Here is a 25,784-nt window from a genome sequence, read left to right as displayed (position 1 = left end):
TTTTCACCACAGGGTAAAAAAAAAAGAGAGAAAGGAAGCAGTAGAAGAGACAGACTGAGCAGACAGTCACAAGGCAGAGTGAGAAGTGCAAGGACAGGGAGAGGACAGGTACCCTGGAATAAGAGAGGGAAAGACTACAGTGCAGGGAGGGCTTAGAAAGCGCTTAAAAGGGCAAGAGTTCAAAATGTGAACAAAGGGAGTGAGAGCCCTTCGGGAGAGGGAACAACCTAGCAGAGCCCTCATGGGGCAAAAGTAAGATTGGGGCTGGACTGTAAAGATTTTTTTTGTTTTTAATTTTACTTTAGATGAAGGCTTACAGAACAAACTAGTTTCTCATGAAACACTTAGTATACACGTTGTTCTATGACATTGGTTAACAACCCCACGACCTGTCAAGACTCTCCCTACTCAGCCCTGGGTTTCCTATTAACAGCTTTCCTGTTCCCTCCTGCCTTCCAGTCCCTACCCCAGGGCTGGTGCACCCCTTTAGCCTTGTTTTGTTCCATGGACCGTTCAATCTTTGGCTGAAGGGCGAACCTCAAGAGTGACCTTTTTACTGAGCTGAAAGGGTTCCAGGGGCCATACACTCAGGGTTTCTCCAGTCTCTGTCAGGCCAGGAAGTCTGGCCTTTCTTTCTGAGTTAGAATTTTGTTCCACATTTTTCTTTTTCTTTTTTTTCTGTCCGGGACCCTCTATTGTGATCCCTGTCAGAGCAGTCAGTGGTGGTAGCCAGGCACCATCTAGTTTTAGTGGACTCAGTTGGGGGGAGGCTGTGGTAGAAGTGGTCCATTAGTCCTTCGGATTAATTTTTCCCTTGTATCTTTAGTTTTCTTCATTCTTCCTTGCTTCTGAAGGAGTGAGACCAGTGGAGTATCCTAGATGGCTGCTCACAGGCTTTTAAGACCCCAGACACTGCTCACCGAAGTAGAATGTAGAACATGTTCTTTATAATCTATGTCATGCCAATTGAACTAGATGTTCCCTGAGACCATGTTCCCCACAGCCTTCAGCCCAGCAATTTGGTCCCTCGGGGAGTTTGGATGTGTCTATGCAGCTACCATGACCTTGTCCTGTACAGGTTGTGCTGGCTTCCCCAGTGTTGTGTACTGCTTACCATTCACCAAAGTTTCTACTCTCTATTGTCTATTAAGTGTTTTCCCATCCCCACCCCTCCTCTCCCTCATTACCTTCAAAGATTGTTTCTTTTTGTATGTGAACCTTTCCATGAGTTTTTACAGTAGCGGTCTTATACAATATTAATCCTTTTGTAATTGACTTATTTCGGTCAGTATCATGCCCTCCAGATTCATCCATGTTATGAGATGCTTCATAGATTCATCATTGTTCTTTACCATTGCGTAATACTCCATTGTGCATATGTACCACAGTTTGTTTATCCATTCATCTGTCGATGGGCATCTAAGTTGTTTCCATCTTTTTGCTATTGTGGACAATGCTGCAAAGAACATGGGTGTGCATATGTCTATTCGTGTGACAGCTCTTATTTCTCTAGGATATATTCCTAGGAGTGGGATTGGTGGATCATATGGTATTTCTATTTCTAGCTTTCTAAGGAAGAGCCATATCATATTCCAAAATGGTTGTATCATTTTGCATTCCTACCAGCAGTGCATGAGAGTTCTGATCTCCCTGCAGCCTTTCCAATATTTGTTATTTCCTGTCTTATTGATTCATGCCAGTAATGCTGGGATGAGATGGTATCTCACTGTGGTTTTGATTTGCATTTCTCTAATGGCTCGAGATCCTGAGCATTTCCTCATGTGTCTATTGGCAGCTTGAATGTCTTCTTTGGTGAAGTGTCTGTTCATTTCCTTTGCACATTCTTTAATTGGATTATTTGTTTTTTTGTTGTACACATGTTGGATTTTCTTGTAAATTTTAGAGATTAGACCTTTGTCTGAATTCTAATAGCCAATTTTTTTTTTTTTTTTTCCCAGTCTGTAGGTTCTCTTTTTACCCTTTCGGTGAAGTCTTTTGATGAGCTTAAGTGTTAAATTTTTAGAAGATCCCAGTTATCTAGCTTATCCTCTGGAGATTGTGTGTTGTTGGTTGTGGTGTGTATCCCGTTCATGATGTGTATTAAGGCCTCTAGCATTGATCTATTTTTTCTTCTACGAACTTCATAGTTTGGGGCTTTGCATTTAGGTCTTTGATCCGTTTCAAATTAGTTTTTGTATATGGTGTGAGGTATGAGCCCTGCTTCATTTTTTTTGCAGATGGACATCCAATTTTGCCAGCACCATTTGTTAAAAAGACTGTCTTTTCTCCATTTGATGGACTTTGGGCCCCTGTCAAAAGTCAGGTGGCCGTAGGTGGATGGATTTAATCTGGGCTCTCAATTCTGTTCCATTGGTCAATGTATCTGTCATTGTACCAGTACCAGGCTGTTTTGAATACCACAGCTGTATACTAGGTTCTGAAGTCAGGTGGTGCGAGTCCTCCTACTTTATGCTTCTTCAACAGTGCTTTACTTATTCAGGGCTTCTTCCTTTTCCACATAAAATTAATGATAAGTTTTTCCATCTCTTTAAAGAATGTTGTTGGTATTTGGATCAGTATTGCATTGTATTTGTAAATCACTTTGGGTAGAATTGTCATTTTCACAATGTTGAGTCTACCTATCCATGAGCCTGGTATGTTTTTCTATTTATATAGACTTTTTTTGGTTTCTTGCAGTAGTGTTTTGTAGTTTTCTTTGTATAGGTCTTTTACATCCCTGGTTAGATTTATTCCCAAATATTTCCTTTTTTAAGGGGCTATTATAAATGGTATTGTTTTTCCTGATTTCCTTTCCATCATTCTCTTTATTGGTGTATAGGAATCCAACTGATTTTTGTGTGTTTGCCTTGTATCCTGCTAGTCTGCTGAATCTTTCTATTAGTTCCAGTAGTTCTCTTGCGGAGTCTTCAATTTTCTTTGTATAGTATCATATCATCTGTAAATAGGGAGAGTTTAACTTCTTCATTACCAGTTTGGATGCCCTTTATTTCTGTTTCTTGCCTTATTGCTCTAGCTAAGACTTCCAACACAATGTTAAACAGGAGTGGTGATAAAGGTCATCCTTGTCTTGTTCCTGTTCTCCAGGGGAATGTTTTCAGCCTCTCTCCATTAAGATTGATGTTGGCCGTTGGTTTTGCACAGATGCCCTTTATTATGTTGAGAAATTTCCCTTATATACCTATTTTATTGAGAGTTTTTATCAGGAATGGGTGTTGGACTTTGTCAAATGATTTTTCTACATCGATTGAGATGATCATGTGGTTCTTTTCTTTCCTTTTATTTATGTGGTGGATGATGTTGATTGATTTTCTTATGTTGGATCATCCTTGCATACCTGGTATGAATCCTACTTGGTCGTGGTGTATTATTTTTTGATATGATGCTGAACTCTATTGGCTAGAATTTTGTTGAGACTTTTCACATCTATATTCATGAGAGATACTGGTCTGTAATTTTCTTTTTTTGTGGTGTCTTTCCCTGGTTTTGGTATCAGGGTTATGTTGGCTTCATAGAATGAATTCAGAAGTATCACTTCCTTTTCTATGTTTTGAAATAGTTTGAGTAATACTGGTGTAAGTCCGTCTCTGAACGTTGGGTAGCATTCTCCAGTGAAGCCAGCTGAGCCAGGGTTTTGTTTTTTTTTTTTCCTTGGGAGTTTTTTTTTATTACCTTTTCAATCTCTTCTCTTGTTATGGTTCTGTTCAAATTTTCAGCATCATCTTGTGTTAGTTTGGGTAGGTAGTGTGTCTCTAGAAATTTGTCCATTTCCCCTAGGTTTTTTAATTTGTTATAGTTTTTCATGATACTCTGTTATGATCCTTTTTATTTCAGTTGGGTCTGTTGTAATGTCCCCATTTCATTTCTTATTTGGGTTATTTGCATCCTGTCCTGTTTTTCTTTTGTCAATTTGGCCACTGGTTTGTTGATTTTGTTGATCTTTCAAAGAACCAACTTTTGGTTTTGTTGATTCTTTCTACTGCTTTTGTATTCTCCATTTCATTTATTTCTGCTCTGATCTTTATTATTTCCTTCCTTCTTGTGTCTGTGGGCCTTTTGCTGTTCTCTTTCTATTTGTTCAAGTTGTGTACCTAATGTTTTGGTTTTGTCCCTTTCTTCTTTTTGATGTGTGCATCTATTGCTACAAATTTACCTCTGAGGACTGAGTTTGCTGTGTCTCAAAGGTTTTGGTATGACGTGTATTATTTTCATTCTCATTTGATTCTAGGAATTTTTTTTATTCTGTCTCTGATTTCTTCTATTGCCTGGTGGTTTTTAAGCAGAATGTTATTCAGTTTCCATGTAATCGATTTTTTTTTCCTTTGCTCATCCTGTTATTAATTTCTACTTTGATGGCACTGTGGTCAGAGAAGATACATTGTACTACCTCAATATTTTGGATTTTGCTGAGGGTTGCTCCGTGGCCTAAGATGTAGTCTGTTCTGGAGACTGTTCCATGTGCATTGGAAAAGAATGTGTACTCTGCAGCTGTTGGGTGGAGTGTTCTGTATATGTCTGAGGTTGAATTGGCTGATTATGCTCTTTAGCTCTTCTGTACCTTTGTTGCATTTCTTTCTAGATTTTCTGTCCTTTACCAACAGTGGTGTGTTGAAGTCTCCTACTATTATTGTGGAACTCAATTTTTCTTTCCAGTGCTGTTAGAGTTGTTTTTTTTTTTTAAATGTATTTTGGTGCCCTGTCATTGGGTGTGTAGGTATTTATTATGGTTATGTCTTCATGACGGATTACCCCTTTAATCATTATATAGTGTCCTTCTTTGTCTTTTATGATGGATTTTGTTTTAAAGTCTATTTTCTCTGGGATTAGTGTTGCCACTCCTGCTCGTTTTTGGTAGATGTTTGCTTGATATATTTTTTTCCATCATTTGATTTTTAATAAATTTACATCTTTGTTTCTAAGGCGTGTCTCTTGTAGACAGCATATTGATGGATCCTGTTTTTTAATCCATTCTGTCACTCTGTGTTTCTTTATGGTGCATTTAAGCCATTTACATTCAGTGTAATTATTGATAAGTGTAAGTTTATTGTTGTAATTTTGTAGTTTTTTTTTTTTGTGTGTGTGTGTGTGGTGCCAATGTTTTCTTTGTTCTTCTTTGAACTCCTGTGCTGAGTTCCTTTTTTTTTTTTTTTTTGGTGGGTTTCTTTTTCATTTCTTTTGTTTTTGTAGATTTTGTTTTTACTGAGACTTTATATTTTTCTTCTTTATCTTGAAGAGTAGGTTTGTTAACTTTCTTGTGGTACCTTGAAATTTACCCTTCTGTTCCTAGGTTTGAACCAGTCTATTATTACTTGGTATCGCCTTGCCTTCCTCTCCATTAGAAAGTTCTATACCTACACTGTTTATTCCATCTTTTATTGTTCTGACATTGTTGTCATTTACAGATTAGCCTCTCTGGTTCCCTGTTGCAATTGTTTTGGTTTTGGATAGTCTTTGAGAGTTCATTTCCTACGTTGGTATCTGGTTGGTACAATCTTGCATCCTAGATTCAGGCTGTGGTCTGATGTTGTTTGTTCTCAGACCAAAGGACTTCGTTTAATAATTCTTGTAAGTTTGGTTTTTACATATTCCCTTAATTTCTGTATATCTAGAAATATCCTAGTGTCACCATCATTTTTTATTGAAAGTTTTGCAGGATATGTTATTCTTGGTTGGCAATTTTTTTCTTTTAAGGTTTTGTATATGTCACCCCATTGCCTTCTTGCAAATTTCTGTCAAATAATCAGAGCTTATTCTTATTGTTTCACCTCTGTGACTTTTTGTTTTTCTCAAGCTTCTCTCAGGATTTTTTCTTTGCCTTTGGTTTTAGTGAGTGTGATTAAGCTATGTCTTGGAGTTTTTCTTTTGGGGCCTATTCTATATGGGGTTTTTGAGCTTCTTGGATGGTCAGCTTTTTATCTTTCATGATATTAGGGAAGTTTTCTGTAAGCAATTCTTCAATGATCCTCTCTTTTTTCCATTTTCTCTCCCTGTGCTGGAACTCTGATCACTCGCAAATTTTTACTTTTGATTGTATGCCATATAATTCTCAGGGTTTCTTCATTTTTCTTTGTTCTTTTTTCTGATTTGTCCTCAAACAGAGTTGTATCCAATTGTTTGTCTTCAGTTCTTCCATCATGTCAGACCTGCTCCTCACCCTTCTATGACTCTATCCATTTCTGAAATCTTGTTGTTTATTTTTTTTGGATTTCTAATTGTTGTTTTTGTATGATTTCTAGTTGTGAATTTATATTGGCATTTTGTTCCTGTACATTTTCCTGAATTCTTCTATTTTTTTTGTCTGCATTTTCCATGCATTTGTCTGCCTGTTCCATAAATTTGTCTGTTTTTTCCTCATTTTTATCTGCTTTTTGCTTCAACTATTGGATAGCTCTGAACATTAGAGATTTGAATTCCCTGTCAGGTAGTCCTAGTGCCTTTTCTTCTCCTGGAATGTGTTTTATTTTGGATGCCTACTGGAACCATCTTGTCCTGTTTTTTGTTTGTTTGTTTTATTTTCTGATACTGTCTGCCGTCTTCAGAACATTCAGTAGTTATTTTCATTGTTTCTTGATTTTAGATTTGTTTGTTTCATCCTGCTTTTTTTGTTTTATTTGGTTATGTCTGAGCAGGCTGGCTGTGCATTCCTTGTTTGCTCATCTGTAGTCATGATATTTTTCACCTCCTTGTCCAATGGGCAGGGCCGTTCACACAGCTATAGTGCAGCAGGGCAGGTCCAGCTGAAGAAGTGGGGATGGGATGGGTTGTTTGTGGGACGTACTAGGACCAACAGGGTAGGCCAGGAGTCAGTGATAGGCAGATTCCATTAGGCCATGCCTGTGCTGCTCAAGGGTGTGATATTTAGTGCACAGTGCAGGTAGGAAGGAAAGAGGGGGTAGGTTGTGATGTGTGAAGCTAATATGGCTATGGGAAAGAGAAAAGAGGGGAGAAAGAGGAGCCACAAACAAACAAACGATGGGGAAAAAAGTGCTAAAGGAGCTTGCCATTGGAGTGGAGAGATGAGAAAACTGAGAAATGGAGAAAAAGAAAAAGGGAAAAAGAAAAAAAATAACTAGATAAAAATTTGTAAAAGAAAGAAAAGCCCCCAGGGCTCTCACTGGTGCAGCCATGAAGACTGGGGAAGTGGCTCCCAGGATGCACAGTATAGCCTGGCTAGAGGGGGTATAGGTGTCACAGAGTACCAGGTATTCAGGAGACAGGAAAAGAAAGTAAGTACAGAGAACGAGAACTGAGAAATGAAGAAAGACACAAAGGGAGAAAAAGAAAACAAAGAAAGAAAAAAAGAAATGCCCCAGGGATTCCACCTACCTGGCTGTGCAGTTTGGAGGAGTGGCTCCTAAGCTGTGCAGTGCAGCCCAGCTAGAAGGGGCTACCAAGCCACGAAAAGAAAATAAAGCAAAACAAAATGAGAGAAAAAAAAAAAAAAGCCCCAAGGATCCCACAAGCGTGGTGTCACATGCCAGGGGAATGGCTCCAAGGTGGAGCAGGGCTTCGCACCCTTTCAAGAAGAAGCAAAGATGGCATACAGAGCCAGGTGTTCGAGAGAAAGGAGGGGGAGGTGGTGGGAGGCACGGAAGAAATATCAAAAGAAATGGGAAGAAGCAACACCGGATTAAGTAGCCTGCCAGTGTCGGTGGGCTGAATCCAAGCTGCCCGGGGCCAAAGCAGTTGCCTCCTGGCCAAAAGACTGTGGCTGGAAAGAAGCAGAGGAGGCTGAGGGCGGGAGGGAAAAAGGGTGGGGTTAGGAAAGAGTATGTCAGTTATTACCGGGTGCTCTGCCTCCTGCTGGGAATTTCGTAAAGCTGCTTTCCCGTACTCCCAGTCTGCAGATCTCCCGATGTGGACGAGGTGAATCCAAGCCCCACAGATACTGCACTTTCTGGACTGCCAAGCCCCCACAGCCAGCCAGGAAGCTTGAAGGTAGAGCACTGGGGAGAGGAGGTGGGGTAGGAAAGGGTGTGTCACTGGTTATCAGACGCTGTCTCCTGTTGGCAGCTCTGTGAAGCTGCTTTCTTGTGCTCTCTGACCACCGATCCCTGACAGGAGTCCAAGATGGCGAATCCATGCTGCGTTAGCTGATAGGAGGCCTCCATATGTATCTCTCCTCCCTCTCTGTCCTCCGTCAGTTTCTTATTCCATTCGGTGTTCAGCTGAGTTCTTTATATCTTCATTTCACACTTTGGGTTCCAGGAATGTCATTTGTCTTTTACTTTGTTTTTCGGGTCTTTGCTGTGGAGGGACAGCATGGTGCTTCTGTCTATGGCACCATGTTGGCTGAACGTCTGTAAAGGGTTTTAATGCCAAATAAAATAGTTTAAACTATATTCAGTAGTCAGGGAAACTCACCCAAAGAGGGAAGGGAACATTATCAGATTTGAGTCCTATCAAAAGTGTGAAGGACAGATGGGAGAGATTCAACAGAAGAGTCAGGGAATTAGGGGGCTTATTGCAGTTTCCAGACAAATATGAGGGCTAAACCTAGACTAGTGGTTCTCAGCTGGGTCACTTTTGCTGCCCAGGAGATATTTGGCAATGTCTGAAGACAGTTTTGATTGTCACAACTGGGTACAAGGGGTGCTACTAGCACCTATCAAGTAGAAGCCAGGGGTGTTCCTCAGCATCCTACAGTGCACAGGACAGCCCCAAATGTCAATAATGCCTCAGTTGAGAAACCCTGACCTGAAGAGTGATAATGAAGATTGGGATACTGGGGGGCAATCAAGAGCTATTTAGGAATTAGGTTTGAAAAAACTTAGTTACCAGTTAGATAAAGGCAGGAGAAACAGCTGCTGTGTTTTGAAGGAAGTCGTGTCTTTGTTATTCTTCAGGGTTACATTCTCTTCATGTTCTGGTTGACAAAAAGGCAGCTAGGTGGGTGTGACCCTGGCTGGCAAGTGGCCGGACATGGCCTTCCCTGCTGGCAATACAAACTGGTCTGGAAGCTGAATTCATGAGCTGATCAACAACTTATGTGAGAGAGGGAAAAAGGATGAGTTGGAATGAAAAATGAAAACTTTAGAAAGAGAGAAAGGTGAATAAGAAGTCTTTTAGTGAAACTACTTTGTCCCTAAGATGGATGTGAACTAAAAGCGCTGTCCAAGCTTAGGGGGCGGGCCAAAGAGAAAAACCCATGCGTGTCTGTACGCAATCCAGGACAAAGAGTCCTCTGCCCTACCCGTATTCACACCCTCCTCCCCAGGGCCTCCCGGCAGCAGTAGTTGTTGTCAAAATAAAAGCAGCTAACACATATTGGATGAGAGTGGTGATTCTCACCTTCCACGCGGTGACCCGGGTGCAATGCAACTCCTACGCAGCTACTACGCATCTGTCAGTGGAGGCTCGAGTGTTGCTGTGATGCTGAATAGGTTTCAGCAGAGCTTCCAGATGGACTAGGAAGATAAGCCTGGTGATGTACCTCTGAAAATCAGTCAGTGAAAACCCTGTGGATCACAAGGGTCCAATCCACAACCAGACATGGCAATGGCAAAGAACAGGGCAGTATCTTACTCCATCGTGCATGTGGTTGCCGCGAGTCAGGGGCCAACTCAACGGCAGCTAACAAGAACATATACTGAGTGATTTCTAGGAATCAAAAACATTAGTTAGGTACCTTATATACATTTTCTCTCTTTTGCTCCTCTCGACTATCTTATGATACTCATATCATTCTGTTATTATACCGATTTTATGGATGAGTAATCTGAGGTTTAAGGAGTTAACCGACTTGCCCACATTTAACAAAGAGCCTGGATTCAAACCCAGGCCCTCGAACTCAAAATCTCATTCTATAACCACTCTGCTATGTTTCCTCCCAAAGTCATGCTCAGCACAGGCCTCACACAAAGGCAATTACAGTCATGGTGTTGTTGTTGGGTACCATTGAGTCGATTCTGGCTCCTAATGACCTCACGTGACAGAGTAGAACTCCCCCATAGCATTTCCTAGGCTGTGATCTTCATGCGAGCAGATCACTAGGTCTTTTCTCCCACAGAGCCACTGGGTGGGTTCAACCACCAACCTTTTGGTTAGCCATTGTGCCACCAGGGATCCTTAATTACTGTCAGAGGGATTTCCAAAATGCTACAGGCTGCCCTCAATATGTGCCTGGAACTTCAGGGTCACCAGGATGGTGACACATCCCTGTACTGCACACCGTCATATCCACCAACGTGCATTCTTTATTTCAAAAAGTGAGCAACTGATTTAGCTTTCACTTTCTGATTATTTGGTCTCTTGATTTTTTTCTTTGTTATAAAAATCTACTATAGATTCTATGAGGTGGCTACAAATGAAAGCTCTGGGGAAGCAAGAATCCTGCTGTAGCCACTAGGCAAGTCCTGAGCATGGGCCACAGTTGAGGAGACAGTGGACTGTGGTATTGACGTGAAGTCATCAGCCCGCCAGTCTGCCCGGGCGCTCAGCCCAGGTGCAGAGAGTGACCGAGAACTGATCCCAGGCCCTTGACATCACCTGTGGACTGGGTTCCCCACCCCCCGCCCTCACCCATCATGCATGGATCTCTCCCCCAGGTGTCCCCTGGCTCCCTCCTTCACTTCCATCAGGTCTACTCAGATGTCACCCCCTCCGTGAGGCCTTTCTGCTATCCTGTCTAAAATCCCCAGCCCCTCCCCGCCCATGCCCCCAGGCCCCTCCTTGCTGTATTTTCTTCTCCTGACACCCAACATGTCTGACATCCAGACTGTTTAGACTGCTTGTGCTGCCATCTCTGACACCACCTGCAGAGGCTCGTGAACGCCTGGACACCTGGGACGACACACACGGTGGTGCTTCCCTGAAGAGCTCACCGATAAGCATGCAGTTGTACTCCAGCTAGGGTTCGAGAGACGACACAGTAAGGACACAGCCAGGGTCAGAAAGTAGAAGAGACATCAGAGGCAGAGACGGCAGGGTCCGAGGCAGGCTTCATGTGGCCGCCCCCCTGAAATGCAGCGATGCAGGGGCAGTTTCGGCCCTGGGAGGCTTGGTTGAAACTCAAGAAGCAAATTCCACCATTTTCCAAAGGCAGGTGCACTGGTCAGAGGGGCCCTGGCACTCCCACCCTCATGTGGGAAGATGTCTCCACCACTGGCTGGTTGTTTTATTCTCAATGTTTGTTAAAGTACTCAACAGATACTCAGTGAGCACCACTCTGTGCCAGGCATTCTTCCAGGAGCTGTGGACAAAAAAAAAGAAAAGAAAAGAAAAGAAAAATCCCTGAGTGTACTTCTTTGTGGGGGGAGACAGCCACTAACAGGATTACCTAAATAGACAATATTGTGTGTGCGCAGCAAAGTGTTAATGTAGAGGCCTGGCCACTAGAAGGCCCTACTTCAGAGCTCGACATTGGCTAGAATCGGGGAACTGGACTTTCGGGATGCCCCCTCTCTGTACAGGTCTGCTTAGACTGCAAACAACGTAATTCAAGGTGTACCCTTGCTTTCCCTCTGGCAGCCTGGAGCTGGTAGCTGTGGTTGGCAGGGAACAGCCCCAGGTTCTGAGTTTCAAACGAGCCTGTTCGTTTTAAATAAGCCATGAGGATACAACCCGCCAATGCCAGCGCATCTAGTATTTTAAGTGATACAGGAGAATTTCACTTCACTCTGGCTGCAGAGGGTGCAGGCACTGGGGCACTGTTGTCATTATTTCCATCGCATGGTTGAGAAAATATTGAGACCCAGAGAGTTTAAGTAACTTGCCCAAGGTCACCCAACTGGTACAGTGAGACCTAAAAAAAAAAACTAGTGAGACCTACAGGGGTTCAAACTCAGTGTCTTGGTCATCTAGCACTGCTATAACAGAAATATGACAAGAGATATGACAAAGAGAAATCTATTTTCTCACAGTCTAGTAGGCTAGAAGTCTGGACTCAGCTCCAGGGGAAGGCTTTCTCTCTCTGTCAGCTCTGGAGGAAGGTCCTTGTCATCAATCTTCCCCTAAACTAGGAGCTTCTCTCTGCAAGAAACCTGGGTCCAAAGGACGTGCTCTGCTCCCGGCACTGCTTTGCGGGTGGTATGAGGTCCCCCTTCTCTGCTTATTTCCCTTTTCTTTTTATCTCTTGACAAAACTCTCTGTATATTGGATCAGGGATGTTACCTGGGTAAGGGTGTTACAATCCCACCCTAATCCTCTTTAACATGAAATTACAACCACTAAATGAGGACAACCCCACAATACTGGGAATCATGGTCTAACCAAGTTGACACATATTTTTGGGGAACACAATTCAATCCATGACACCCAGGCAGCCCAGTTCAGAGCCTATGCTTTTAATGTCTATTCCAAACTTCAAAGTGTGTCTACATAAAACCTACTTTGTTTCATCAGAAGTATAGTTTTGCAGTTTATGCCTCTGCCCAACAGAATACACACTGGTTGCCTGTGGATGGGGCAGAGGCTCAGGGCTGCTCCGACCCCTCACACACTGGCTGCAGTGTGCTAAGGTGAAGAGAAGAGTGCAAGGTCTGGCCAGGATAAGAAAATGTGCAGAAAAGGGGGCGTGAGGGGGCTTACATTGGTAAGAAAATCCACAAAGCCACAGAGGATTAGTTTCCAAGTCAGCAAGGAGACGGCAGGCACAGCCCTCAGAGCCATGGGTTGGAATAGACTAGCACCATTGCAGATGGACTGATCCAACTTGGAGTGGGGGAGGGAGAAGCTAGGTCTGCAGGAAACCACAGGGCTAAGGGACACTGTACTCAAAGCCCCAGCCTGGTGGAGGTCCATTTCTTCCTATAGCACAACTAACCCCATGCCCTCTACCACATTCCAGAACAATGGGTCAAGAGGCCCTGCTGCTTGGCTGGGCCATAGTCGGGATCCTGGCACTGCAGACCCTGGCGGAGGCTGAGCCCTCTCAAAGTTCCCTGGGCAGCAAGGCTGGGGTGTTCAAGGACCTGAGCGCAGAGGAGCTGAAGGCTGTGCACAAATTCCTTTGGTCCCAGAGGGACCTGTCGCTGAAGCCCGCCAAAGCCTTGACCATGGCCAAGAACTCCATCTTCCTCATTGAGATGCTGCTGCCTGAGAAGCAACATGTGCTGAGGTTTCTGGATGAAGGTAAAAGGCGTCCGGTCCGGGAAGCCCATGTTGTCATCTTCTTTGGAGCCCAGGAGAAGCCCAACATCACTGAGTTTGCAGTGGGACTCCTACCATCACCCTCCTATATGCGAGTGCTGCCCCCCAGGCCGGGGCACCGCCCATCCTGGGCGTCCAGGCCCGTCTCCACTGCCGAGTATGCCCTCCTGAACCACATGCTACAGGAAGCCACCAAGCCCCTGCACCAGTTCTTCCTTAATACAACAGGCTTCTCCTTACTAGACTGTGGAGACCGGTGCCTGACCTATACCGACGCGGCCCCCCGCGGCCTGGCTTCTGACCAGCGCAGGTCCTGGCTTATCCTGCAGCAAGATGTGGAAGGCTATTTCTTGCACCCCACTGGGCTGGAGCTGCTTGTGGACCACGGGAGCCAAGATGCCAATGACTGGGTGGTAGAGCAAGTCTGGTACAATGGGAAGTTCTACAGGAGCCCAGAAGAACTGGCCCGCAAGTATGACAACGGGGAGGTAGATGTCGTGGTTCTGGAGGACCTACCACTGCAGGGCAGCGAGGACACCCCACTCTTCTCCTCTTACAGGCCCCGTGGAACCTTCTCCAAGCCCATCACCATGAATGGGCCCCGCCTGGTTCAGCCCCAAGGCCACCGCTACCAGCTAGAGGGCAATGCTGTGCTCTACGGGGACTGGAGCTTCGCCTTCCGGCTGCGCTCCTCCTCTGGGCTACAGGTCCTGGATGTGCGCTTCGGAGGGGAGCGTGTGGCCTATGAAGTGAGCATACAGGAGGCAGTGGCTCTCTACACAGGACACACACCAGCAGGCATGCAGACCAAGTACATGGACTTGGGCTGGGGCCTGGGCAGGCTCAGCCATGAGCTAGCCCCAGGCATCGACTGCCCGGATACAGCCACCTACCTGGACGCCCTCCACTATTACGATGCTGATGGCCCGGTACACTACCCCCACGCCCTCTGCCTCTTCGAGATGCCCACAGGGGTGCCCCTTAGGCGGCACTTTGATATCAACTACCTGGGAGGCTTTAACTTCTATGCAGGGCTGAAGGGCCAGGTACTGGTGCTGCGAACCACTTCCACAGTTGACAATTATGATTACATTTGGGATTTCATCTTCTACCCCAATGGAGTAATGGAAGCCAAGATGCATGCCACTGGCTACATCCATGCCACCTTCTACACCCCTGAGGGGCTCCACCACGGCATGCGCCTACACACCCACCTGGCTGGCAACATGCACACCCACCTGGTGCATTACCGCGTAGACCTGGACGTGGCAGGTAGGACTCGGGCTGGGAGCAGAATGGGACCCTGCCGGTCAGGCAGCCTTCACAGGAGATGGCGCTAAGGCTCTCCTGGGGCAAAAAACCATGAGCACTTGCCCAGCCTGCTTTGCAAAAACCTGCATTGCTACAAGCTGTTGTGCCCTGAAAAGTGGTGATAGTTAATAGTGCCAGCTTTTTACCCCAGTTGTGCTGATGTGAACCATGTCCTCACCCAGGGCTGCTGACCCTATAATGTTATTGTTAACTGCTGTTGAGTCAGCCCTGACTTGTGACAACCCCATATACAATGGAACAAAAAACACTGTCCTGTCCTGAGTCATCCCCATGATCAGATGCAGATTGGACTATTGTGGTCCACACAGTTTCCATTGACTGATTGTTGAAAGTAGATTGCTAGGCCTTTCTTCCTAGTCCATCTTAGTCTGGAAGCCCCACTGAAGCCTGTTCACCGTCACAGCAACACACAAGGCTCCACTGACAGGTGGTGGCTGTGCTTCAGGTGCACTGGTCAGGACTTGAACCCAGCTCTCCCGCATGGAAGTCAAGAATTCCACCACTGAGTCACCACTGCCCCCAGTGATGCTATAAAGAGGAGGATTAAATAGAAATGTGTACTAGGACTGTGGGATAAGGTCCAGAAGTGTAAGAACCATAGCTGACTAGTGCTCTGGGTGGGGACCCTCATCCTGCCTCTTGGATTGTGTCCCTGTAGAGAGTGTAGCGTGACATACGTGACATACTTGACATAACAAAGCCACCTATTCTCCCTGTTGGGCCCAGAGGGGTCCTCTGCCCCATCTCTCTGGCCTGGGAGCTGCTCTCTCTCGAGGATACAGCCACAGCCATTCAGCTTGGGGCTAGTTCCTTGAGGACCCACCCAGAGTCACAGCAGAATCGTCGTAGCTGCCCTGACAACATACAACCTTCCAGCTCCTCTGGGCTTTTAGCCCCTTCTGCCCCCACACTCAGCTCACTGCATGCCCCCCAAAACATCCTCTTCGTCCCTGACTGTGGCTGGCTTTGTATGTGGTTCAGGATGGAGACCCCAGTGCAGAATGAGAGCATTTCAGGTCGGGAGCTTGATCCTCATTCTCCTTTTTCCTGCACTCCTCCAGGCACCAAAAATAGCTTCCAGACACTAGGGATGAAGCTACAAAACATCACTAACCCCTGGAGTCCAGGACACTACCTGGTACAGCCCACTCTAGAGCAGACACATCTCCACTGTGAGCGCCAGGCTGCCTTTCGCTTTGGGCGGGCCCTGCCCAAGTACCTGCTCTTCACCAGCCCCAAGAAGAACCCCTGGGGCCACAAGCGCAGCTACCGCGTGCAGATCAATTCTATGGCCAGCCAAGTGCTGCTCCCAGGCTGTCAGGAGGAGCGGGCTCTCACCTGGGCCAGGTGAGCTGGGGGTGGGAGCAAGGGCTCCCCTCAGACAGAATGCATGTCCGTGTGTGTGTCTTTGTTTATGTGTCTGTGTATGTGTGCCTGTGTCTCTGCCCGTGTGTGTGTGACTGTGTGTGTGTCTATGTGTGTGCCTGTGTTTGCATCCGTGTGTGCATGCCTGTGCACTTGGGGAACGGGGTGAAGGACCCCATGCCGAGCACCCTGAGCCTCTGCTGACAGTGGCCAACTCATTGGCTCTAAGGATACAATCTCTCATTTTGGGAAGGCAATAACTTTCCCCCATCATTGACCCTGAAGATGTCCCCTGAGAGAGGCTAGGAGCCCCATGCCCCCCAACCTAAAGCCACCTGGCTTCTCCTCTGCCCTGGCAGGTACCCCCTAGCAGTGACCAAGTATCGGGAGTCGGAGCTACACAGCAGCAGCATCTACAACCAGAATGACCCCTGGGACCCACCTGTGGTCTTTGAAGAATTTCTTCAAGACAATGAGGACATTGAAAATGAGGTACTGACCTTGCCTCCAGCCCTGCCCAACTCTGGCCCTGCCTCCTTCTAGGCCCAGGCCCAAGACCACCCTCACCAACGGGGGGCCCAATCTGCCCTCTGCCTGGACCTGACCTTACTCTGGGGTAGGGTGGGGAGAGTACGTCTGGAAAGCACTACAGAGCATCCCCCCTCTAAAACTGGGCTTAAGGTGAGGCGGAAAGGGTCTCAGCATGACAGAAAATGCCCCAAACCAAAAAAACCAAACCCATTGCCGGTGAGTCGGCAGCAAGTAGAACTGCCCCACAGCTTCCAAGGGGCAGCTAGTGGATTTGAACTGCTGACCTTGTGGTTAGCAGCCATAGCTCTGAAACTCTGCATCACCAGGGCTCTGAAAAAGTCCAGGGTCCCCAGTGGCCTCTGGTGGTCAGGGCTCAGCACCGTCCCCATTGAAGATAGCTCCCTTCTCCTCCTTTCTGAACTGCCACACCTGCTCATTCTCTTTCTCCCACAGGACCTAGTAGCCTGGGTGACAGTGGGCTTCCTCCACATCCCCCACTCAGAGGACATCCCCAACACAGCCACACCTGGAAACTCTGTGGGCTTCCTGTTGAGGCCCTTCAACTTCTTCCCAGAGGACCCATCCTTGGCATCCAGAGACGCAGTGATCGTGTGGCCCCAGGACAAAGACTCTAACCATGTTCAGCGCTGGGTTCCTGAGGAGGCAGGGAGCTGTTTGATGCCTCCGCCTTTTAGCTACAATGGCACCTATAGGCCAGTGTGAAGGGTACCTGACCCAACTCCCACCAGGGAACCTTGGTCCTTAGAACTAACAATAAACCCTTTTAACCATGCTGTGAGCTGCTTCTGGTGAGTGGTTTGGGTGGGGTGAGGGACATGAGTGCACAGATATATAGTCACATGACCTGGGGCTCCACTCACACCTGGTCCACTCCAGCCCAGAAAGGACTCCACTACTACCTAAAGTGCAGCTCACTGAAACACTCATATTTTCCTATCAAATTGGTTACAAAAAAAAAAAAGGCTGACAACCCCCTCTGGGGAAGCTGTGAGAAGATTCCTTGTATTGCTGCTGAACATGCAAAGTGGTTCAGGCACAAGAAAGATGGGGAATCTACCAAAATTACCAATGTGTTTGCCCTTTGAAACACTAAACTTACTTCCAGGAATTTATCCCAGAGCTCCACCTACACACACTATAAATATGTGTACAAGGTTATTCAGTACATCATTGTTTATAACACCAAAAGATCGAAGCAACCCCATGTCCATCTATAGGAGAGTCCACCTGACTAAACTATGGCACATCCATACAACACAGCACTACATGATCATGAGAGAAATATGCAGATACTCTTGACTTACTTACATGGAGAGTTCTTCAATATTTATTAAGAAAAAAAACAGGTGCAGAACAATAGAATATACTAACTTTTGTGCAAGAAAAGAGGTGTGGAAATATATATAAATATGCATATTTATACATTTATATTTTAAATTAATGTATGTATGCTTGTAAAAACTCTATAACAATACACAAGAAACTAATAAAAAATTGTTACCTATAGATGATGAGAAGAAATGGGTGGCTGAGGACAGGAGGGGTTAGTTTTTAATCATGTGAATATATAACCTATTCAAAAAAATTAAAATCCAAATTTTGAAAGAGGAAGAAACAGGAAGAGAGGGAGGGAGAGAAAACTACATCTCCTAGTGCTGACTAATGGAACTATAATGGTACTGTAATAGCTGGCCAGGATGGATGTGGTAGACAATAACACCCCATAACAAGATGTCCTAATCCAGGTGGAGGAGGTGGGGCCAAGATGGCAGGATAGCCAGATGCTTCCTGTGATCCCTGTTACAACAAAGACCCAAAAAATCAACCGAAATGTTTATATTTAAGAGAAGCTAGGAGCCCTGAACATTAAAGGCAAAGTTAGGAAATGGACTGAGTGGCAGAGGAGAGAAAGTTCAGAAGTGGAGAGGAGGTGCTGGACCTGAATTGCCAGGATCCCTCAGGCATCATTCCCTGGAGCAGCTGTGGTGGGCTGGTGGTATCATTCGGCAACAGTTTCCTAAGGGAGAAGCAGCCAGATGCACAGCATACTCACACCTCTGGACCCAGAGAAGAACGCCACTCTCAGCAAAAGCTATTACTTGCATATATTTTACCGTGCCCCCTGCCCCCAAGCTGGCTTCAGAGGCTGTTGATTTTCCTGGGCCTGAGATAGGCCCATTTGAGTGCCCTGAGCCATGCTCCCAGCCTTGGTGAAGGAATAAATTCACAAAAGGGGGAAATGATAATTTGCCAGCTCCACTAACCAGGAGAGCTAAGAACAAGTGGTTCCTGTCCAGGCATAAACAGTCTGTGGACTATGAATACCTTTCCCCCCTGCATGGAACTGTGTGGGCCCATTTCAGGAGAATAGGCCTTTGCTGGCAGACTGCAACTGTTTAAGCTGTGTGGTGGAGAGATGGGTGTTTGATATTTGACACAGCTTTGCCTATTAAACAGGGTCTTCACCTACCCACATGGGGGGCCTAAGGACTGGTGGCTCCTCTCAGGTCACCCAGCCACCCACGATAGGGGTCCAAGGATAACTGGTACCTCCCAGTGCTTACAGCCAAAAGCATTGGGTACCCATGGTCCATCTGCAGAACCCACCCACCTGCACACTGTAGGGAAGAGGGATGTGCTTTCCTCAGAGACACTTGGAGGATGGCTCTCAGGCCCCTGCCTTGTTCAGAGCGTGACCCCCTGCTGCAACCAGATACCTACACCGAACACCCCTGCCGCTCTAAGTCTGTAGGACAGAGTCTGTACCACACACTTGATGACCAGCTACCTGGACACCTGAGCTGAATCCACACAAGAAAAGTGAATGGACTCATAAGCTCATATACCTGATAATAGCTCTAGCCATCTCGTGACAGGACGTCAGAGCTCCAAAGGTGAAAATAATCAAGCTAGCACAGTCAAGCAACACATTTGGGCATATCAAAACAAAACGAAGCAAGAAACTAGGATACAGTAAGCAAACATAAAATAAATACAATAGCATATAGATGGCTCAGAGACAACAGCAAATATCAAACCACATAAAGAAACAGACCCTGATATTTCAACAAGCTCTCAAAACAGAGAATCAAAAGATCTTCCAGATGAAGATGGCTTCCTGGAACTACCAGATTCTGAATATGAAAGACTAATGTACAGAACCCTTCAAGACATCAGGAAGGAGATCAGACAATACACAGAACAAGCCAAGGAACACACAGATAAAACAGTTGAAGAAATTAAAAAGGTTCTTCAAGAACATAATGATAAATTTAATAAGTTTGCAAGAATCTATAGACAGACAGCAATCAGAAGATTCACAATAAAATTACAGAAGTAGACAACTCAGTAGAAAGTCAGAGGAGCAGAATCGAACAAGTGGAATGCAGAATTTGTCACCTTGAAGATAAAGCACTTGGCACCAATACATTTGAAGAAAAATCAGATAAAAGAATTTAAAAACATGAAGAAAACTTAAGAATCATGTGGGACTCTATCAAGAGAAATAACCTATGAGTGATTAGAGTACCAGAACAGGGAGGGATAACAGAATATACAGAGAGAATTATTGGAGATTTGTTGGCAGAAAACTTCCCTGATATCAAGAAAGATTAGAAGGTATCAAGAAAGGTTAGAAGGTATCACTCCAAGATGCTCATCGAACTCCACGTAAAGTAGATTTTAAAAGAAAGTCACCAAGACATATAATCAAACTTGCCAAAACCAAAGATAAGGAGAGAATTTTAAGAGCAACTAGGGATAAATGAGAAGTCACCTATAAAGGACAGTCAATAAGCTTGGACTACTTGGCAGAAACCATGCAGGCAAGAAGGTAATGGGATGACCTATATAAAGTTTTAAAGGAAAAAAATTGCCAGCCAGGAATCATATATCCAGCAAAACTGTCTCTCAAATATGAAGGTGAAATTAGGACATTTCCAGATAAACAGAAGTTTAGGGAATTCATAAAAACCAAACCAAAACTACAAGAAATACTAAAGGGAATTCTTTGGCTAGAAAATCCATAATATCAGGTATCGACCCAAGATTAGAACTCTGGACAGAGCAATCAGAACTCAACCCAGACAGGGAAATCAAAAAAAATAAATCAAGATTTAAAAAACCTCAAAACGGGGAAACAGTGATGTCATTTTGTAAAAGAAGACCACATAAAAATAATAAAGAGGGACTAAGAAATGTCATCATAGATCTTTCATATGGAGAGAAAGATAAGATGATATAAAGAAATAAAAGTTAGGTTTAAACTTAGAAACATAGGGGTAAATATCAAGGTAACCACATAGGAGATTAACCTACTCATCAAAATAAAATACAAGAAAAAGAGACTCAGCAGAAACAAAATCACCAACAACAAATAAGTGGAAAAGACAATATATAAAGATAAACTACTCAGCACAAAAAATTAAGTGGGAAAAAGAAACTGTCAACAACACACACACAAAAAGACATCAAAATGACAGCACTAAACTCATACTCATCTATAATTACGCTGAATGTTAATGGACTAAATGCTCTGATAAAGAGACAGAAAGTGGCAGAATGAATAAAAAAAAAAACACGATCCATCTATATGCTGCCTACAAGAGACACACCATAGACTTGGAGGCACAAATAAACCAAAACTCAAAGGATGGAGAAAAAATATATCAAGCAAACAACAATAAAAAAAAAAAAAAGAGGAGTGGCAATATTAATTTCTGACAAAAAAGACTTCAAAGTTAAATCCACCACAAAGGATAAGGAAGGACATTATACATTGATTAAAGACACACTATAGCTGAAGGATATAACCATATCAAATATTTATGCACCCAATGACAGGGCTGCAAGGTACATGAACGAACTCTAACAGCATTGAAAAGTGAGATAGACAGCTCCACAATTATAGTAAGAGACTTCAACACACCACTTTCGGTGAAGGACAGGACATCCAGAAAGAAGCTCAATAAAGACATGGAAGATCTAAATGCCACAATCAACCAACTCGACCTTAAAGACATATACAGAAAACTCCACCCAAAAGCAGTCAAGTATGCTTTCTTTTCTAGTGCACATGGAACATTCTCTAGAATAGACTACATATTAGGTCATAAAGCAGGCCTTAGCAGAATCCAAAACATCAAAATATTACAAAGCATCTTCTCTGACCGTAAGGCCATAAAAGTAGAAATCAATAACAGAAAAAGCAGGGAAAAGAAATCAAACACGCGGAAACTTAACAATACCCTGTTTGAAAAAGACTGGGTTATAGAAGACATAAAGGATGGAATAAAGAAATTCATAGAATCCAATGAGAATGAAAACACTTCCTATCAGAACCTTTGTGACACACCTAAAGCAGTGCTCAATTTATATTGATAAATGCACACATCCAAAAAGGAGAAAGGACCAAAATCAAAGAATTATCCCTACAACTTGAACAAATAGAAAGAGAGCAACAAAAGAAACCTTCAGGCACTAGAAGAAAGGAAATAATAAAAATTAGCGCAGAACAAAATGAAATAGAAAACAGAAAAACAATTGGTGAAAGAGTTAAGAAGACCAAAAGCTGGTTCTCTGAAAAAATTAACAAAATTCATAAACCAACGGCCAAACTGATAAAAGAAAAACAGCAGAGGAAGCAAATAACCCAAGTAAGAATTGAGATGGGCGATATTACAACAGACTGAACTGAAATTAAAAGAAGCCTATCAGATTACTACAAAAAATTATATATACTCTAACAAATTTGAAAACCTAGAAGAAATAGATGAATTTCTAGGAACACACTACCTACCTAAACTAACACAAACAGAGGTAGAACAACTAAATAGACCCACAACAAAAGAAGAGATTGAAAAGATAATCAAAAAACTCCCAAGAAAAAAAAGCCCTGGCCCAGATGGCTTCACTGCAGAGTTCTACCAAGCTTTCAGAGAAAAGTTAACACCACTACAACTAAAGGTACTTCAGTGCATAGAAAAGGACAGAATACTCCCAAACTCATTCTATGAAGCCACCATATCCCTGATATGAAAACCAGGTAAGATACCACAAAAAAAGAAAATTACAGACCTACATCCCTCAGGAACTTAGATGCAAAAATTCTCAACAAAATTCTAGCCAATAGAATTCAACAACATATCAAAAAAAAAAAAAAAAATTCATCATGACCAAGTGGAATTTACACCAGCCATGCAGGGATGGTTCAACATTAGAAAAACAATTAATGTAATCCATCATATAAATAAAACAAAAGACAAGAATCACATGATCTTATCAATAGTTGGGGAAAAGGCATTTGAAAAAGTCCAAAACCCAGTCATAATAAAAACTCTCAGCAAAATAGGAATAGAAGGAAAATTCCTCAACATAATAAAGGGCATTTATACAAAACCAATAGGCAACGTCATCCTAAATGGAGATAGTCTGAAAGCATTCCCCTTGAGGTCCGGAACAGGACAAAGATGACCTTTATCACCACTGTTATTCAACATTGTGCTGGAGGTCCTAGCCAGAGCAATTAGGCTAAATAAAGAAATAAAGGGCATCGAGATTGGTAAGGAAGAAGTAAAAGTATCTCTATTTGCAGATGACATGCTCTTATACACAGAAAACCCTAAGGAATCCTCAAGAAAACTACTGAAACTAATAGAAGAGCTCAGCAGAGTATCAGGATACAAGATAAACATACAAAAATCAGTTGGATTCCTCTACCCCAACAAACAGAACATCGAAGAGGGAATCTCCAAATCAATACCATTTACAGTAGCCCCCCCAAAAAATTTTTTTTTCTTTTTTTTTTAACTTAAGAATCAATCTTATCAGAGATGTAAAAGACCTATACAAAGAAAACTACAAGAAGCTACTGCAAGAAACCGAAAGAGACCTACATAACTGGAAAAATATACCTTGCTCATGGGTAGAAAGGCTTTACATTGTAAAAATGTCTATTCTACTGAAAGCCATCTGTAGCTAAAATGTAATTCCAATCCAAATTCCAAGGACATTTTTTAATGAGATGGACAAACAAATCACCAACTTTATAAGGAAGGGAAAGAGGCCCCAAATAAGTAAAGCATTACTGAAAAATAAGAGCAACGTGGGAGGCCTTTCTTTACCTGATTTTAGAACCTATTATACCACCACAGTAGTCAAAACAGCCTGGTACTGGAACAACAGCAGATACATAGATCAATGGAACAGAATTGAGAATCCAGACATAAATCTATCCACATATGAGCAGCTGATATTTGACAAAGTGCCAAAGTCAGTTAAATGGGAAAAAGGCAGTCCCTTTAACAAATGGTGGTGGCATAACTGGATATCCATCTGCAAAAAAATGAAACAAGACCCATACTTCATACCATGCACAAAAACTAACTCAAAATGGATCAAAGACCTAAATATAAAATCTAAAACGATAAAGATCGTGGAAGAAAAAATAGGGACAACACTAGGAGCCCTAATACATGGCATAAACAGTATACGAAACATTACTAACAATGCAGAAGAGAAACTAGATAACTGGGAGCTCGTAAAAATCAAACACCTATGCTCACCCAAAGACTTCACCACAAGAGTAAAAAGGTTACCTACAAACTGGGAAAAAGTTTTTAGCTATGACATTTCCAGTCAGCATCTGATCTCTAAAATCTACCTGATACTGCAAAAACTCAACTACAAAAAGACAACCCAATTAAAAAATGGACAAAGGATATGAACAGACAATTCACTAAAAAAGGCATTCGGGTGGCTAACAGATACATGAGGAAATGCTCACCATCATTAGACATTAGAAAAACGCAAATCAAAACTACAATGAGATTCCATCTCACTCCAACAAGGCTGGCATTAATCCAAAAAACACAAAATAGTAAATGTTGGAGAGGTTGTGGAGAGACTGGAACATTTATACAGGGCTGGTGGAAATGTAAAATGGTACAACCACTTTGGAAATCGATTTCGTGCTTCCTTAAAAAAATAGAAATAGAACTACCATATGATCCAGCAATCCCACTCCTTGGAATATATATGCTAGAGAAATAAGAGCCTTTACATGAAAGGATATATGCACACCCACGTTCATTGCAGCACTGTTTACAACAGCAAAAAGATGGAAGCAACCAAGGTGCCCATCAACGGATGAACAGATAAATAAATTATGGTATACTCGCACAATGGAATACTATACATCAATAAAGAACAACGATGAATCCGTGAAACATTTCATAACACAGAGGAATCTGGAAGGCATTATGCTGAGTGAAATTAGTCAGCTGCAAAAGGACAAATATTGTTTAAGACCACTATTATAAGAACTTGAGAAATAGTTGAAACAGAGAAGAGAATATTCTTTGATGGTTACAAGAAGGGGGAGGGAAGGAGGGAGGGGGGGGTTTTCACTACTTAGATAAAACTTAGATAGTAGATAAGAACTATTTTAGGTGAAGGGAAAGACAACACACAATACAGGAGAGGTGAGCACAACTGGACTAAACCTAAAGAAAAGAAGTTTCCTGAATAAACCGAAGGCTTTGGAGGACAGCATAGCAGGGGCGGGGTTTGGGGACCATGGTTTCAGGGGACATCTAGGTCAATTGGCATAATAAAATCTATTAAGAAAACATTCTGCATCCCACTTTGGAGAGTGGCATCTGGGGTCTTAAACGCTAGCAAGCAGCCATCTAAGATGCATCAATTGGTCTCAACCCACCTGGAGCAAGGAGAAGGAAGAACACCAAAGACACACAGTAATTATGAGTCCAAGAGACAGAAAGGGTCACATAAACCAGAGACTACATCAGCCTGAGACCAGAACTAGATGGTGCTGGGCTACAACCAATGACTGCCCTGACAGGGAACACAACAGAGAGCCCCTGAGGCAGCAGGAGAGCAGTGGGATGCAGAACCCAAATTCCTGTAAAAAGACCAGACTTAATGGTCTGACTGAGACTAGAAGGACCCCCAGAAGTCATGGTCCCCAGCCTTTCTGTTAGTCCAAGACAGGAATCATTCCCAAATCCAACTCTTCAGACAGGGATTGGACTAGACTATGGGATAAAAAACGATACTGGTAAAGTGTGAGCTTCTTGGATCAAGTAGACACATGAGACTATGTTGGCATCTCCTATATGAAGGGGAAATGAGAGGGCAGAGGAGGTCAGAAGCTGGCCAAATGGACTCGAAAAGAAATAGAAGGAAGGAGTGTGCTGTCTCATTAGGGAGAGAGCAATTAGGGGTATATAAAAAAAAAAAAAAAAAAGGAAGGTGTTTATAACTTTTTGTATGAGAGTCCAACTTGATTTGTAAACTTGCACTTAACCAAAAAACCAAACCCAGTCCCGTCAAGTTGATTCCGACTCTTAGCGGCCCTACAGGACAAAATAGAACTGCCCTATACAGTTTCCACGGAGTGCCTGGCAGAT

The 25,784-nt window shown here is 43.5% G+C and overlaps 3 protein-coding genes across 4 annotated transcripts in view; all 3 read left to right on the top strand.

Annotated features, from left to right (window-relative positions):
• TMEM176A (transmembrane protein 176A) overlaps positions 1-25,784 on the top strand; it is a 177,940-nt gene that overhangs the window by 48,725 nt on the left and 103,431 nt on the right. The gene's annotated exons all lie outside the window — the stretch shown is intronic.
• LOC126064217 (amiloride-sensitive amine oxidase [copper-containing]-like) lies at positions 7,868-17,120 on the top strand. Of its 2 annotated transcripts, none has more exons than XM_049863016.1 (5): positions 7,868-7,956; positions 12,806-14,379; positions 15,501-15,786; positions 16,164-16,296; positions 16,789-17,120. In XM_049863016.1, the coding sequence occupies exons 2-5, from the start codon at positions 12,810-12,812 to the stop codon at positions 17,056-17,058; spliced, it is 2,259 nt and encodes a 752-aa protein (XP_049718973.1). In that variant the 5' UTR covers positions 7,868-7,956; positions 12,806-12,809; the 3' UTR covers positions 17,059-17,120. The 2 variants fall into 2 exon arrangements, with proteins under 2 accessions (XP_049718973.1, XP_049718974.1); XM_049863017.1 differs by having other exon boundaries at positions 16,796-16,879.
• LOC126064218 (amiloride-sensitive amine oxidase [copper-containing]-like) overlaps positions 7,868-25,784 on the top strand; it is a 98,459-nt gene continuing 80,542 nt past the window's right edge. Inside the window, exon 1 of the mRNA XM_049863018.1 lies at positions 7,868-7,956. The gene's annotated coding sequence lies outside the window, so the exon portion shown is untranslated. The remainder of the gene's footprint in view (positions 7,957-25,784) is intronic.

Source organism: Elephas maximus, chromosome 20 (assembly GCF_024166365.1).
Source record: "Elephas maximus indicus isolate mEleMax1 chromosome 20, mEleMax1 primary haplotype, whole genome shotgun sequence".
In the NCBI taxonomy this organism is placed as follows: domain Eukaryota; kingdom Metazoa; phylum Chordata; class Mammalia; order Proboscidea; family Elephantidae; genus Elephas; species Elephas maximus.
This window is presented reverse-complemented; position numbering and strand designations above follow the sequence as displayed.

Bases quoted from the DNA above. Each gene is read 5' to 3' on its own strand.
- LOC126064217 (XM_049863016.1), top strand. From the start codon at position 12,810: ATGGGTCAAGAGGCCCTGCTGCTTGGCTGGGCCATAGTCGGGATCCTG. The intron at 14,380-15,500 runs GTAGGACTCGGG...GCACTCCTCCAG, and splicing joins CGTAGACCTGGACGTGGCAG to GCACCAAAAATAGCTTCCAG. The intron at 16,297-16,788 runs GTACTGACCTTG...TTTCTCCCACAG, and splicing joins ATGAGGACATTGAAAATGAG to GACCTAGTAGCCTGGGTGAC.